Here is a 17232-nt window from a genome sequence, read left to right on the forward strand (position 1 = left end):
TTATATTCTGTTTTGGTCATATTTTTCAACCTGTTCCGATTTTTCTGTTATCTATGACGTTTTTTGAACTATTACGTCACAGTATTTGCAGCGGAACTGCCAAATAAGGACATTGACTTCCGGCCCAACACTTCGAGCAATCCACCATTTTTATTTCTCGCTGCTGCAATTTTGTAGTCCAAGCTAAAGGATGCAGAAGTTACGAGAGGGTAAGTTAAAATGTTCGGTTGTTGGATGTAGTAACCCACACGCTTCATTACACCGTCTAATGTAGATGAACTGCCGCGCGCGTGACAGGACGCATGTTTAACTGAAAGAACGAGCAGAGAGAGAGACCCGGTCGCGCGCGCGCTCACTCTCTCTCTTCAGAGCCAGGCGAAAGTGTAAACAAGACTTCACCGTCTCCAAACTAGACGCTGTCTTGCTCTCTCTCCCTCGCACATATTAATCAAAATAAATCGACACGGTGGTAAAAGGTCGGAAGACACCAGTTTCATGTGTAAATACAGTAACACACAGCATTGTGATACATCCATATGAAGACGTTGTTCTGCAGGTTCGTCGTCTTCATTTTCATCTCGCTCCTGCTCCGACTCTGGCTCGAACATGTAAGGCTGGCTGGACAAGTCTTCCGTTGTTGACATTTTGTTAATAACGTGTGAATAAAAAGTTTCTGTGCCGCTAGATAATCGTATCTCTGCTATCAAACTACAAAAATGGCCGAATGGGGTGGAGTTGAACCGAGTGTCACCGCTACAACCTGGAGAGGGGGCGGGGTATGAAGTGTCTCAATTGTATTTAAAGAGACCGCACCAAAACGAGTTGCTCTCAGACGCACATCAGAAAAGGGGTAGAAAAGGGGCCTGTGGAGCTATAATAATGAGGAATTCAGACCCAAGCATTGCAGTTCCGCTTTATATAGACTACAAATGTATGATTTATATGTAAAAAGGAACAATTTAAAAGCATGATATGTCTCCTTTAAACTAAGTTCTCTTTCACGTGTTATTGAGCTTAAACTGTCAAATACACACAAGGTTATGTCAAAAACACAAAGAAAAATGTAAAATCACTCACTGCTCTTGATTGAATAACTTAGTAGCTTTAATAAGAATAGGCTACATTTCTTCCTTGAATGCTGCTGTTAAATGCTCTGGCGAGAAGATAAACATGACAGACTGTGTACTGCTCACTTAGGACGGGTTTATGCTAATAGGACGGAGTCTGTCAGCAGTCGTGGGCGGGGCCTAAGCATTTGTGACGTCACAAAAGCTACAATCAGCAAACAGCTTGTTCTGAGACACTGCTTATTATTTACAGGGGTTAACCTTCATCCTTCCCCTGCACTTTGTAACACATCTTTCCCTCGAGGGACAAAATGAGCTGAAGCCCTAAAATCATACTTCATTTTTTTTTTTTTTTTTTTGTCCAGTAAGCTTATTTTATTTAATTTTGAAAATATTTTTTAATGCAATTTATTTATTTATTTTTACCTTTAAATTACTAGATTTGAACAATAAATAATAAATAAATAGTAATTTAAGCACATTCCTCACATTCTTTCAACTTAAATTCAAATGAACTCACAATTTCATGCATAACCATTTTAATTCAGCTCAAAATATCTTACATTAGGTGTCTTTGCCGACCTCTTGTCGGAAAAAATATATAACATGATATTTCATTACTCTAGCCACTAGATGGCCTTATAGCTCTATATTAGTGGTTCTCAACGGGGGTGGTACCGCCCCCCAGGGGGCGTTCAGAGAACAACGGGGGGCGTTGGAAGCAAGATTTTTGAAAGGGGGGCGTTCAGGCGTTAATGGGGGGCGTTCACGAGTTTAAATATGTAACGCAAATTTTTGTTCATTTACTTTTGTTTCATTTTAAGCATTTAGTAATTTAGCTGTAATAAACACTTTAAGTGGGCTATTTAAAAAGTGTTAGGACTATGTTTTTGTTAAATTATGTTGTAAAACATATGCGCAGAGTGTGATATCCATCATATTGTGTGTGCACGCGCATCTATGGTGCGCGTGAAAGAATACCTCAGCAGCGCTAAAAAAAAAAAAAAAACATCCGTCCGCACCCGCTCTAGTCCTGACCGCAAGTCCACCGTCAGTGTTGTTGGTAGGCACTACGCAGGTTTTTTTGTATTCATTTCTATTGCATTACGATTGAAAGCAGTATCAATAATGTCAAAAATATGATGTGCAGTCAAGTTCGGGTATGTGCTGTGAGTGTTCTCACCGCGCGCGCTTGTGATTCGCGGAGTTTTGACGAGTTGTATTTTTTTGACGACTTGATATTATTTCTTATTCAAAAGTTTAGAATGCCTAACATTCTAAAAATCTTCCAGTTTAATGCGACATGTAGCCTATCGTTACTTTTGCAACGACTCTATTATTTTTCCAGTCATAGACCAGCGCTCAAGCACTGACTAGAATCCAGCACTGACAAGAATCAGCATTCACGCGCTCAGAAATGTGTTTGGCGCTGACAACAATCCGGTGGTGCAGAATCACGCAGCGGAGGAATGGAAAGTTGACAAGCCATTAAAAAGTATTGACTTAAGAAACACTTATATTTTTTTCAAATATTTTCAATAAATCATGTTCCCATTCACTCTGGCGACGAATTTTAAAATTAATTCAACTTTATTCTATTTATAAGGTAAAACTTTTACATTTTTAGGCATTAACTAATTCCAATCCCTAACGCCAAAATGTTTTCTTTGTTCACCAAGTAATTTACTGGTCAGGCATTATTGTTAACTCGCAAGACAGTAAGGAGAAAATGACAATTTGATGGATAATTGAAATATATTCTGCAATCACATTTTGGTAATGTATTCATTCCGCCGTCACATCTGAGCACGAAACGCTGCTTGGGTAGTTTCAAGATATAAAAATAATTAATAATATAATAATAATTGAATTGTTCATGTGTGTTTAATCTTGTTTATGAACACGAACACGTTCCGATTATGAACACAAATTAATCACAACAAACCAAATTAATTGTAATTGTATTAATTATACCATTGATGAAAACAAGCTGATACCAAGGTATTTTAGGCCTACAATTCTAACATAATTTTTCATGAAAAATCATGATTGTATTTATTTATTTTTCGAAAGTAAGGTTAATGTAAGCAGCTTCTTGCAATACTCTCCTAAATGCGTAATAAAACCTAAGTGCAAACATTACCGCTTTAATGACCGTCCTTTATTTTTCAGTGCATTTGTTTTACAACATATGGCTATTACTGTCATGGGATTAATATTATAACTATTATTATGTAGTAGTGTAATGTAGACAGACACATAAAAGAGGTTTGAATTTTTCTTTGTTTAATTTGCACACTGAATATGGGTTGGCACTTTTAATTTTGAACTCTCAAAGTGCACCAGATTGATGAATTTAACATTAAAATGCACAAAATTTTCTTAGGGGGGGCATGCCCCCGAACCCCCCTAGAAGGCCCAAGGTCCATCCACCACAGATTTACCAAAAATCCTGTGAGAAACACTGGTATTGCTATGCCAATGCAGTTTATAACTTGTTTTTTGGATTAATCACTGTGGAGTATAGTTCAACTGTATTAATAAAAGACATTTTTGCACTTATTTCATCTGTTAACTCTCACTCGTTCCAGGTCGCTCATTATTTTGGGGGTGGGGGGCGTTCAGGGATTTGGATATTGGATAGGGGGCGCTGGCCCAAAAAAGGTTGAGAACCACTGCTCTATATGGAACATAATGAGCTGTTCCCGCTGGGTCCTAAAGTCAGTTTCTTCAGTATTCATACAGATACACATGTAGACATTATAAAATAATTTTTTTGGTAAAGTTTTAGCATTTTTAGTTTGAATTTTGAGCATTTTTAGGGTTTCCTGTGTACTGAAGCATTCCTTGCGTTCCATTCATTCCTAAGGGGGTCAAATTGACCAGCGAGGGAAGGATTTGTTACTTTTAAATTTCAACCACAAAACTCCTCGAATCTATTCCAATTTTTTGTGGTCTTGGAGTCAGACCCCTCTGATGAACACTCATAACGAGTGGGTGGATTTTTACCATTATAGAGTGGTTGTACACCATGTAAAAGTGAATAGGTCCCATTTAAATGTTTATCTTTGCATATTGCATAATGTTTCAAATAACTTTCCTCCTTAAATAATAGTTAGTAAACCGTATATTGTGCAGTATGCACTATGCAGTAAGCAGAATACTAGAATTCCAATTCGATTACAGCAGCTACTGCTATTTTGATGAACAAATGCAATTTAATAAATCAGACGTTTAGTTGGTAAAAAAAACAACCTTTTACGAAATATTCCATGTGTTACACGATTGTTTGCTTCGTTTGCTTTTATAATTTTGATATTTCAGAGAAGAGTGTTTAATGGTGACACACCTACAGGTGGCAGTAAAGCTCAGGATAAACACAAACACAACATTTCACACTGTGTAGTGCACTGTCTTAGATAGCCTACAATGAGTCATTTTCTAAATTAGATCTCTTTGCAACTGAAAACAAATGTGCTGAAATATTGTGCACATAATGTGAGATGACATTGATCGCTCCAGCCTGGAATTAGACTGTGCCTTCATCCAGAAATAAAAGCATCACAGCAGTGTGTATATCTGCAGCTAGATCCGATGAATGAGCCGTTTGGCTGATCAAAGTCTGAGTGTCTTGGTCCAGTGTGAGAGTCTATTTTGTGCGTTAGATCTGAGCTTCAGGAATCTAAATCTCTTTTGAAGCCAGCACAGACTGGATTAAACATGAACAAACGATGGACTTTATCATTTTAACACAAGAGTAAACAGTGGGTTATCCACAAACTGTTCTTTGTCCTAGGCTTTAAGCTTCATTTTTCATTTTTAGCACAAAGATTTCTTTCCAGTGAAACTTTATTTCATTTAAATATGCAAAAAAGTCAGTCAAAACACTGATGGTCATCTTACAAAACATGTTCCTTTAAAGTTCAAGATGCTGTCTCAAAACATAGTGAGCAGACTGTACCTTGACATCATAGTTGTGTTACTGCAAGAACATCTCATTTGACCAAAATCAGATAGCCATTCTATAGTATCAATCCTGTCAGTCCTGCAAGTATAGCAACAGGAAGATGTTTGATCTCATTAACTAAAATGCATAATTTCATTCAATATGTGAGTGATTTGGTTTGTCATTATCGAGCATGTGCATTTAATGTTAAAGCCTCCTATTTAGGGTGAAACTATTGGTAAAATGTGTTAAATTAAACTGATAGTATTACAATCTTACTGACTGCTAAAAGTATGATCTGATTAGTAAATAATGACTAGCTAATTACAAAGACTGCTCACAGGGTGATCAGATGTGAAGAACGTGTCTGAAAGAAGAAATTCTCCAGAACTCTGTGGAGTTTCCTATGGGATTCTGTGGGCTCAAAAACTGTGCAAAACTTCTGAGGCTCCACTGCAAGACGGCTTTTTAAATTCTGGGACAGCCCCAGTAGCGCAGTACATGAAGGTCGAAGAAGGAAGAAGATATTTGAAATTTGAAACATTTTTGACAGCTAAAACATCTCACAGCATTCTTGCAAACACAGAACTCAAAATACCCTATAATGTGGGGAAGAAGAGGTTCCCTTGGGGTTTGTGCTGCCCTGTAAGGTGATAAATGTTCTGCGGGTTATTACATGTTATGCGATTAATGATTTGCTTCAGGGTACACTTACATGTCAGCTTGGACCTTAACCTCATGTAATGTGCAATGGTTCATTATCCTCATTTATGGTTTATTGTCCTTCACAGCTCATTATAAAAAAAAAAAAAAAATGATAACTTCAAAAAACTTTTTTTTAATTGGTCAAATCCTAATCTGTACACACACACAAAAGTCTCAAGAAGGTGCATTTTACATTAGGACTTAACAATGTAACAATGTAATGTTGTAAAAAAATATATATATATATATATAAAATGAAAACAGAAAACTGACACTTCTGTTAATCATCCAAGTGTTCATGATTGTTTGCCAATGAGGATAATCCAAAAATGGCCAAATATTGGAGGATTATTGGCTTGGCAGACATATCAGTCTGTCACTCTTTGTTTCCTCACAGCAAAGACAAACTGGAAACAAAATGAGTTAAAGATGTGGCAACCTCACATGCATGACATACGAGCTGAGAATGTGTTTAGTCTGGTAAAATTTTATAATAACTTTAACATTTATATGAATGGTTTCATGACATTTCTTGGTATTACTTTTCAATTCCCAAATCACCACTCATTTTGTAGTGGAAATTAACATATTGAACAATTTCGAATACATTTTCACTCTTTAGTCTTGCTTGGCATTATATAATGTATAATAATAAAGTTGTATCAGCAGTTCATGCTCCTGTTTCTGAGGGTACTGACAAACTCAGAATACACTTTGTTAATAAAAACGTTTAAAACTTGTTTTGCACTGCTTTCTTGCCCGCATAGCTCAGGCGTGAGATGAAAGCTGAACTGAACTGTTTTCTTCTGAGCGTCACTGAAAGGCTCTCCACTAACCGCTGCGCGTAATGCACACGGCGCACATGGAAGAATGGAGAAGCGATAAGACCTATAGATCAGTCTAATTCACAGAAATGCATTATACCTACAGCAGATAAAACAAACTTCAAACTGTCTTTTATATCAACGCGTATCCTTCACTGCATTGGAGAGTTGCATTGGATATTATTGCGTGCGTTTTACGCGGATCTGGATAAGTCTGTTTTAGAGGTAATATCAGAGCGAACCGCGCGGGATTGCAATTATTAGAGGCAGTTCGCACGAGTAAGTTAAGGTTGCATGTCATGGGTTCTCTTCTGGCATTAATATTAGCGCTCTCCCTGAGCGCATCATGGGGATGCCAACTGCCCCACGACTGGAGACCTCAGACGGAAGCGTGCCGCGCCGAGCTCGCGGAGATCATAGTTTTTGCCAAGGTGCTCGCCCTTCATAAGGAGTCTTACAGCGTCTACAACTACCTGCCGTGGCAGTACGACACGGATCTGTTCTTCTCCGCGGAGATCGAGCTGCTGTGCGATCAGGCATGGGGAAGCATGCTGGAGGTGCCAGCCGGCTCCAGGTTCAATGTCAGCGGGCTGGGATATTTCCCCTGCTACTCGTACAGCGTCATGGAGAACAACTCCTACTATTTCTTTTTGAGGTGAGAATGATTAAATGTTATTACGAATTTTAAATGTCAATACTGGCTCGTCATAAAGATGCACTAAGTAATGTTTTGCTAATTAAAAAAAGAAAATAAGAACACTTTTAAGAACGAAAAAAAAATGAAGATGACTAAGACTAAGATGAAGAGATAAAGACTTAAAACAAATCAGTCTTTTACATTGAGGGTCGCCCCCTCATGGGCACTGCCATACTGAGATCACATGACATGCAATAGTCATGTCATGCAACTGACTAACAATACTGATTAATATGATATACTGTAGTATACAGTAATTACTGTGCTAAAAGCATAAACAACAGGTATATCTAAACAGAACAAGTAAACAAAACAATATGATGATATAAATTCTACAGGCACAACATAGGGTACGGGGCTAAAGGCACACCAGGGTAAAAGGCACATTTGACTATTCTTTTTTTAAACTACTAGATGGCACAAACATTCAGCTCAGCACTTTTAGGACAGCAACCTGCACTAATCTGATCTATGTAGCAAATGAGAATCGATAAAATGATTGTCTATATTTTGAGACAAATGTCTTGTTAATGATTTTCAGTTTGTTCAAGATAATTAAAGAATATGTAAAAAGTATGGTATCTGGCACCCCTGCTGTCAGGGCTAAATGCATAACAATTAACATGGTAATAAATAGCTGGCTGACTTTTCCATTTGTTGAGATGGTAAATATATTAAGTTGGGTGTCCATCTTAGAGATAATCACCATATTTATAATTAAACCATTAAAAATGTGATATTAATCATATCATATAGGCTAAATAGCATAGTTTCGTTACAACTGTAAAGCTACTTTACTGTATATATTAAATTATTATAGGATCTCATTCAATGCTTTCAGAATCTTTACTTTTTTTAAAATGTTTCTGTATTTTTATAATGAACATATTTTGATGACAAAATAATTATTGAACAAACATCAAAATAAATATTAAATAGTACAAAGTTTGCTAAAGTGATTGTTTTGAACAAGTATTAAAGTCCCTCTGCATCTTTGATCACTAAAATTACATATTTAAACGTTTTTCCTTGAAAAAAATTCTTCATGCCTAAAATAGCTTGAATGTAACTCTACAGCCTTGTCTCATGTAGTATAAATAAGTGGTTCCATGAATATGCAAATTAGCCCCGCCTCCACTCACTCGCACTCGCACCAGCTCAGAGATCCACTCATTGACGATCACACGTTGACCTGATTGGTTACAAGGTAGTTTGTGAGGTCAGAAGCACCAGCGATTTCAAACCACGTTTTTGAGACCGACTTTGTTTTATGAAGAAAATACTCAGCAATGGTGTTGACTTATGAATTTGCACATGGTATGTCTTAAAGCATAATAAAAACACAACATAGACATATAAACAACATTAAAAGCTTGATTTTCACCACAGGGACTTGAATTAGACATTATTAAAAACATTATTTTAGCTAAAATATTTGTATCAATACTTTGTGCATTTTACCCTGTGTGAGGTAAATGAACCACCTCATACATTTATAAGATTTTTAAACATTTTAAACTTTTATGATTTATTTTCACATAAAATCTGTTGCTCCATCAAATGTTCAGTAAAAACATATCTATTTTTTCTGCAATCATACACTATAGGAGTAATGAAAAGAAATCAATGGAGCCTGAGTAAATAGTATAGTCCTGAGTAATGGAATGGATCAGCGTTTGTGCAGTCCAAATATAATGAGCAAGAGCAGAACAGTACATTTTCAAATAAGCAGTCCCTGTGAGAGCACAAACAAACCTCAACAACCTACAGCTCCTAGGTCACAGACAAAACAAAAGATAAACAGCTTTAGCGTGAAGTGACAGCAGTTGGTAAACAGAGCCTATAGGTGTCAGTAAAAGTCCAAAACCACTGATGCTATTGAGACAAATCAAATCCAGATAAACAAAAATGTATTGTGCAGCTTCAAATGAGTGCAAACTATAAATTATGTGAGACAATAGGTATGTTTACATGCACTCATTTTCATCAATCCGAATGAATTCAATCCAATTTCATTTTCTGAAAGGCCTAAATAAACCTTAAGCTTTGCAATCCGATTCACATTTTCATTAAAACAACAAAACTTCAGTGCAGGAAAAAAAGTGCTCTGGTAAACATACGCATCACAGCACAGCGTGTTTTTGAATCCAATCAAGAAGATAGTCGTATTTATGTGTTGAGATGCTTAGTTTTTCCCCTTTTGATCGGACTACACCACCCCTTTCAATTCGAAAACAAAATTTATTTCGTATCAAACTCAATCAGATCGACTGAGGTCTTATTATGAAGGCATCATCATCAGTCTGATTACTTATTCATTTGGGTGTATGTAAATGTAACTATTGTGGGAATGTGAGGAATGAGTCATCACTATGAGAGCACTCATCACATCACCATTTTTAGATCATTTAATGTTTGTGGCATTCAGGGTTGCGTGACATAAGAGTAAACTAACTAAATTAACAAAAGTTTGCATGGAACATTGAATGAGCTTGCTTCAAGCCTACATCTCTCTCGGTCTCAGAGCATTGGTGCTTCTAGGACACAACTGTCTGACAGCTGTGCTCACTGTAACCCTTGGTTGGGTTATGTCAATGCATGGTCCACCAGGGATAATCAACAAAGAATGAATATGTGCCTAACAACCCAAATCTCCCTCTATTTTCTTTCGTAATGAATGGAAAATGACTAACTTTGTGTATAATGATCATGAATACTGTGTATAATCAAAACTTTTTGTCAGACTTAATTAGCTCTGGCTTGTCTTTGTTTCTGTGTTTATAGTGCGAATGAAGTCACTCTGGCAGATGAACTTACTAAGGATGAGGTAGCTAGAACAGAAGTGCAGCCCATTTGGATAGAGAGAGATATAATATGATTATATGATTCACTATTGTTGCGATTTCACTTTTTCGCAAAGACAAACACTTCAGAAGTGATTTATGTAGTAATAGCATAAGGCTTGAATCTTTTGATGACTTTTTTGCTCGCATTTTCCCTACAATCCAATCAGTTGAACTGAAGGATGTGTAACTCCCTCATGCGGGGAAACACTAGATCACACTCAGCTCTTTTCTGGCCAAGTCGTTTACTGTGATTGCACCTCATATACTGAATGTAAACTGGTATCTCAGAGCTGATAATATAACATGTTTTACCAAAGTAATCTTGCTTGTTGGGTCTATGACACTCTTTTAACACGCAGTTCTTTCTTTAATATTATTGTTTTTTAATAAATACTACTGGGTTTTTTGGGGTTTTTTTTTTTTCACTTTTCATAGTATTTTATGTACCCTAAATACTCACCTTTAAATAATATTTCACACTTTTTAGATAATTTAAAATGAAAATAAAATGAAAAATATAGATTGACTGGAAATAGCACAAAATGTTCTCTTTATAAATTGTGGGTCATGGTGGAAAAAACACCACAACTACAGTAAGAAACAATAAAAATGTATAGGCCTATACGGTACATAAGTTTTGCATAATATTTACTGTAATGGGTTCATTCATTAATTCATAATTGTCATCATTTAAAATTGAAAAGACTGGTTTCAACACACAAGTAAAATGATTGAATTTACACATATACAGAACCATATTGTAATGTATCTTTATTTTATTTTTTTATATTATTTTCAACTACATGTGTCTACAGGGTCAAACCAGGTCACTGTGAATGAAGTCATAACCATTAACAGAAAGAGAGAGTGAAGGTAGCAGGTTTTCACGTTATTCTAAAATGACCTGACATTAGTTCTCTGAAAAGATTCCAACTTACCAACGTTCATGCCTGTCAAGAAACATAATGGAATAGTTGACAACAGATGATTGTAAGTATGATCCATATTTATAACACAGTGCGGGATGAGTTAGGAACACTCATAGGTTTAGTTGCAGTTTATAACAAATTATTAACATTCTTGAAACATATGTCAGCCAGTCTCAGAGACAGAGCATTTAAAACAGCCCTGGAATTCCTTACACTCAACTTCATTCCACAGAACATGCAGTGTCGAACTGCTCGGTGACCTGAGGGCAGCAGGTTATAGGTCCAATAGAGTGCTAACAGGCTGTTTTGGCATTTCATTAGGTGTTTGGGAGTTCACTTTACAGTTTTTGTCTTTATCTGAAAGAATATTCATCAGAAAAGTCTTTTTTTACTGACATCACCCTAACATTCTCCACGTTAGCCTTGATTTCATTTCTCTATAAAGTGCTTGGGATGTTGAGCTTGTGGAGACAGCTAGATTTCAAAAACATTGCCTATAAAAGTTAGCTTGTCCCTCATTTCTTGATCTCTTGGAGTTCACAGTAAAACCATTGAGACATGCCCTGATGTCATTCAGTGAACAAATTCACTTAGAGTTCATGAGGTCATGTTACTCTCCAGCATGTTTCACTTAGAGTAATGCTGAAAGATTCTGTCATGCATTTGTGCTGCAAGAGAACACTGGAATTGCCATATGATAGCTTTGTTTGAGGAACAGTCTAAGAACAGTCTAATATTTAAGCAATTATTCATGTGATGAACTTGCACACACATCTCATCCATTCTGCATATTCAAACTGGCGCTTCATGTTTTTTTTTCTGACATATAAGAACCAATACCAGCGAATGAGGTCAAACTGAGATGCCAAGAGATTTAAAATTGCAATGTTTGATTTAAAAAAGTTAAATGAGGAAAGGTTAAATTCTGAATATTGACATCAATTAGGCTATAATCTATATTGAGTTATACAATAATGTGTTGTCCGGACCATGTTTATGGTACTTTTATGTGCTTTTTAAAAATATTTAGAGCTCAGTATAGCATCTCATTTTACTTTCATTGTATGAATAAGAACATTCAGGACAGTCTTCTTTTGTCATTCCACCTCAAAAACAACAGTGTATGGTTTTGGAATGGCATAAGGATAATTTTTAATTTTTTAATGGGGGGAGCTGATCCTTTAGATCTAATGGAAGACTTCTGGTTCTTTGTTTACCCTTACCTTGACTTTTATTCTGTTATGGGTGTTGAAGCAGTGAACATTTCCATATTTCCTGTGAAATGTTTCGAACAAGAGTCCGCAAAGCCACCCTCAATTCAACTTGCCATTCAGTGCGCTGACTTAATTCCGGAGAAGACAAAGGGAAACACAACTTCAAAATGGCCCACTTGTTGAGCAGACTTGGACTTTGCCTCAGTGTACATGCTCAACTTTTCTTCCCTCTCTTTTAATGTCCCATATGTCATGAATCTGAGCCATGAACCAATCAGACAGCTGGTTCCAGTTTGGCAAGACAATTCTCACCAGTCAAACCATCAAACCATCAAAGCCTGAGAAACTGGAGACACTCTGCATGGAAACAATAATTAATGCAATATGGTGCACAGAACAACTACATTCAGGTTTTTCTTGAGAGGCTCTCTTGTTTAATAAAGGGTGGCCAGTGAATTATAAAGGTTATATCCTGAAGATGTATGAACATCTGTAGGATATCAGGAGGAACCATCTGAATGTTATTTAGTATTGGTTGTTAGCATTATGGTAGAATTTTCCACTGGGCTGGTGGCGCTTGCAAACACTGCTCTCAAGAAATGTAGGAAGAAGTTTGTACATGCTTACATTAAATGGATTAAAAAATTGAATTACATTGCAGCATAAACTATGCAAATTAATATGCAGTCACATGTTCCATGGTTCACTATAGCCTGTGTAATCCACACTTTATCTAAACATTTGTATCTCAAAACCTTTAACAGTAAACAGGCACTGTTATTAAAAGCAAGTATTCAATGCCATGCCAGAAAAAAACATGTTTACTAAATATTTATTTCTTATACTCATAGAGCCTCTTTTTGGATTCTCAGGAGAGTGAAACTCTGTCCTTTGGAATGTACAAATAAAATCTTGCCTTAATTTTCCTTTAAGGAATAGTTCTTCCAGAAATGGAAATTCTGTCTCCATTTACTTACCTTCATGTTTAAAAAAAAAGAAAGAAAAGAATATTTGAAGGATGCACACGCTCCTGAATGGAACAAGCTGGCAAACCTGACCATGTCAAGCTCCAAAAAGGACAGGAAACCCCCTTTTGAAATGATCTTAAAAGTTGTCTATACTATCCATCCATCAATTCTCCAAATCATTTGTACTAAGAATTCTTTAAATAATAGTAATAATAGCCTTTCAAATGCATTACAGATAGAAATGTGCTTTTTTTGCTCTTTAAGGTGCTCAACACCCATGGTCACCGTGAACTGACATTGTACGGAAAAGAGGAGTGTATATTCTTCAAAATATATCCTTTTGTACTCAACAGAAAACTAACAGCATAACGGTTTGCTAAAGCTGAGACTCAAGACTTAGGCATTTAGTACAAAAAGATTCTGGAGCTCAGGGAAAATCCATCAGAGAATTCTGGAACTCTAGTTGGATCTAGATGTTCCAAGTCTGGCAATGAGCACAGAGTTTGTAAAAGCCCCTGAGCTTCTGATGCCCCTCTAAAGAGTCTGAATTAGATCCAGATGGAGGGACTCTCTGCTGTCAAGGTCCAAAGCCAATGTTTCCGTCAGGGAAAATGGGCGATAGAAGCCAGGTGGAAAACCATTCACCTCAAACCCATTTCCCTCATTGACAGCAATGGCGTTTGATGCCAACAAACCTATGAACAAAGCTTTCATATGATTGTATATGCCTAATCATATAGTACCGGGGGAGGGGGGAGCCTTAATTAACGAGACGGTTCAATAAACCATTCAAAACTCTCTAACATATGCACATGCATTAACTTGTCATTTGTTTTGAGTAACTGTGTTTTCCTTTTTCCAAATGACTAAAATGGAAAAATATACATTGAAGATGATTACACGTGCATGCTACAAACCATTAAGCTTGCATTTGGATGTCTTAAAGGTGTACAAACACAAGTCAAAAAGAGAGAAATATTCCTGTAAGCTAATGGTGGCCAAATTACACACTGAATAAAGGAGAACAAGCGTTGTGAAGAGTCTGTATGAAAGTCTCATTTCCCCACATTGTGCCAATGTAACCATGTTTTTTTTTCATTCATATTTTTAAAAAACACCCTTGAAACTTTGATAACAAAGTTTCCTCATTTCCTCACCGCTGGGAGGTGTGTATGTATGTGTGTGTTGATGTGTGAAAGTTTGCAAGACTGCGGGGCGAAACAGCAAGAGACCAGCCAAAGAGCAGCTTTGAATGCCAATCACAAGTAATAAATTCTTCACTCACATAGATAGAGATGCAAGAGAAAGAACAAAGAGGAAAGAATAGTCCTCCTCCGTAAAATTACTGGGACACTGTCTAATTAACCTCTAATTTTTACTATATATGTTTTCACTATTCACTATTTTGCTTTAAACGTAATACTTTTGCTAATGCTTTAGGAAAAACAAATACAAAGGCAGCTCTAATACAAACACACATATGTAAAGAACACAAATAGAGCTGTCCCAGCATACCCTTACCTCCCCTCTCCTTGGCTGCTTCCCTCTGTACAAATATATGGGTCATTGACATTAAGTGTCCCAAGTGGTGGTGAACTATTACAACACTGAGGCCCACACAGGAGAAACAAAAATACACAAAGATTGTGCGACTTTTGTAGCATGCTTTTGTGGTGCTAATTTTGTTCCTCGTGTTTGATACACCCTATATGGTAAGAACATTGTAACAAGCCGAAAACATACATTATAAAGCCAGCTTTAACATTTTTTTTCACAACGCTAGTGTGTTGCTATGTCATTGATGGGTATTCCAAGTGGTTTTGAGCATGTTGCTAGGTATTCACTAAAGTGGTTGGTTACTGGCTCAAATTAGTCAAAAGACCACTCTAAAGCTCCATGGTGTAACAAACGTCCACTGTATGCAAACTTGATGAACCAATGTGCAGTTTATTGAAATCCAAAACAATGGACAAGTATAAGATAAACAGAGACTTGACATGACTATGAAACAAAGACTCATCAACAGCAGGTTACACATAACAATACTAGACAAGAGACAAAATAAACATTAAGGCTATACACACAAGACTAATGACCAAACAAGAAACACATGAAACACAATGAAACAATGAACCAATTGACACAAAAGACAAGTAACCAATAAGAATTTTTTTTTAATATATAATTTATCATCCACTTTGTAAAATCGTAAGTCAAATTGCTTAGAAAAGTACTAGCACACCTCTTCTCAATAAACCTGAAAATGTATCATTAATTTCCATTGTACAGATTGTGTGGGAAGAATTTAATATTTAGGGTGAGCGGTTTGTTCAAATCATATTTTAATCATATTCCACACATGATGATGTGTGTGTTGCGTTTCTTCTCAGGATGGATGAAAACTACAGTATCATTCCTCACGGAGTCAACTTCCAGGACCCTATCTTCCCTGACACACCGGAGAACCACCGCATGTTTGCCAGCTTGTTCCAATTTTCCAACTGCACCGCTGGCACACAGGTTCACACGTACACCCCAGACTGGGAGGTCCAGGAGGACAACCGAGTGAGCTACTTTTTAAAATAAAATAAAAAATATTAAAATAATAATAATAATAATAGAATCTAACAAGTAAAAGATGAATTTATGTCAAAGTATTGTAGAGGTCCATTGGACACGCAGACTATTACTTCAATAACAAAAGATTTGGAAATTGTTTAAATCTTATTAGATAAGATTTGCAACTCATTTTTGCATCACAACCAACCCATTAAACCCTCTGTTATAGACTTATAAAATTACTTTTTTTCCAAAATGAGGCAACACATTATTTCACATATTTTAGACATTCTTCTACTAACTATAAGTAACTTTGCAACTACCGGTACATTTCAGCTATAGTCTTTAGCGTATTAGACTGCCTGCTTAATATCTGCTAACACTTTATTTTGATGCTTGTATATTGCTTGTTCGGGACTTTTTGCATGTCTGTTTGTGGTTCTCTTGGCTTGTGAAAGGATCAGGGACTCTAGCAGAAATTTTTGTGGCTATTGCATGCTGAACACATAATTAAACGTTTCAGTGGAAGATCTGCCTAAACATCAGCTAGTCTGCCAGAGGAATCCAACAACAAAAAGTAGGCAACTTCTCTCGAGAATCCAAATAACTGATATTTTCAAACCTATATTTTGCTGTCAACTGGGATTCACCATTAAGTGTAGATTATGTCTGGGTCCAAGTCTCAAGGGCAGTAAGAGAAATGATTATTAATGATATTAACATTCCTCTCTGGACATCCTTTCTTCTTTAGCTTTTCACTTGGGAGAACATGTTTTGTGTAATGTTGGTGGGATGTTTAAACTCTAAACCAGAGGTTCTCAGGCTTAAATTGCGACTCCACATTGGTTTGTGGGAGATTTCTATATGTTATTGATGGCATATTGTTTAAAGTTCCTTGAGCATAATCTTTATAGCCAAAGAGTTTTAAAGCTGTTTGCTAGTACTTAGTGGTACAAAACAGGATTCACTGTTCTTATTTCCATTAGGACCAACTACTAATATGTAACTGTGAGACACACTTTAAATTTCTTGTGGTAAAAACATGCAAGGCCAGCCCAATTGGCCAAACGTCAGTTTCCGATAAGCGGGTGAAGGTTTCTGTGTATTGGTCTTTTCAGTGTGGCAAAGTAATTTAATTCCAATTTACTTTTATCTGCCTCCATTTTATCATGACCTTGAATTTAGGTTAGAACGCTAATTGATTATTGGTCATTTGTATAATAATTTAACTACACATTTGATTATTCTATTTAACTCTTTACTCTTACTGTGCTTATGTCACTCAGGGTCTCGCAACAGCTGTTCTTTTACACGGATCCCATGGTCAAAAACTCGCTAGTCCGATCATTAAATAGAGGTTATGGCTAATGGTATTTAAAAGCCCGCCCATGCTTGCCATTATTTAAATAGCAGTTCCGCTTACCCCCCACAGTCGCCTATATATATATAATTAAATCTCAAACAATAATCAGAGGTT

The 17232-nt window shown here is 36.5% G+C and overlaps 1 protein-coding gene across 2 annotated transcripts in view; it reads left to right on the top strand.

The window, feature by feature from the left end:
• Positions 1-6392: 6392 nt before the first annotated feature.
• Positions 6393-17232, top strand: part of ccdc3b (coiled-coil domain containing 3b) — a 37989-nt gene continuing 27149 nt past the window's right edge. The window contains exons 1-2 of one of the 2 annotated variants that reach the window (XM_084101243.1): positions 6393-7197; positions 15587-15761. In XM_084101243.1, coding sequence (XP_083957369.1) covers positions 6842-7197; positions 15587-15761 — 531 coding nt within the window. In that variant the 5' untranslated portion in view covers positions 6393-6841. The remainder of the gene's footprint in view (positions 7198-15586; positions 15762-17232) is intronic. The other variant, XR_014604313.1, reaches the window with a different exon arrangement.

The sequence above is a fragment of the Abramis brama genome (genome assembly GCF_963993115.1).
Source record: "Abramis brama genome assembly, chromosome: 23".
Classification (NCBI taxonomy): Eukaryota; Metazoa; Chordata; class Actinopteri; order Cypriniformes; family Leuciscidae; genus Abramis; species Abramis brama.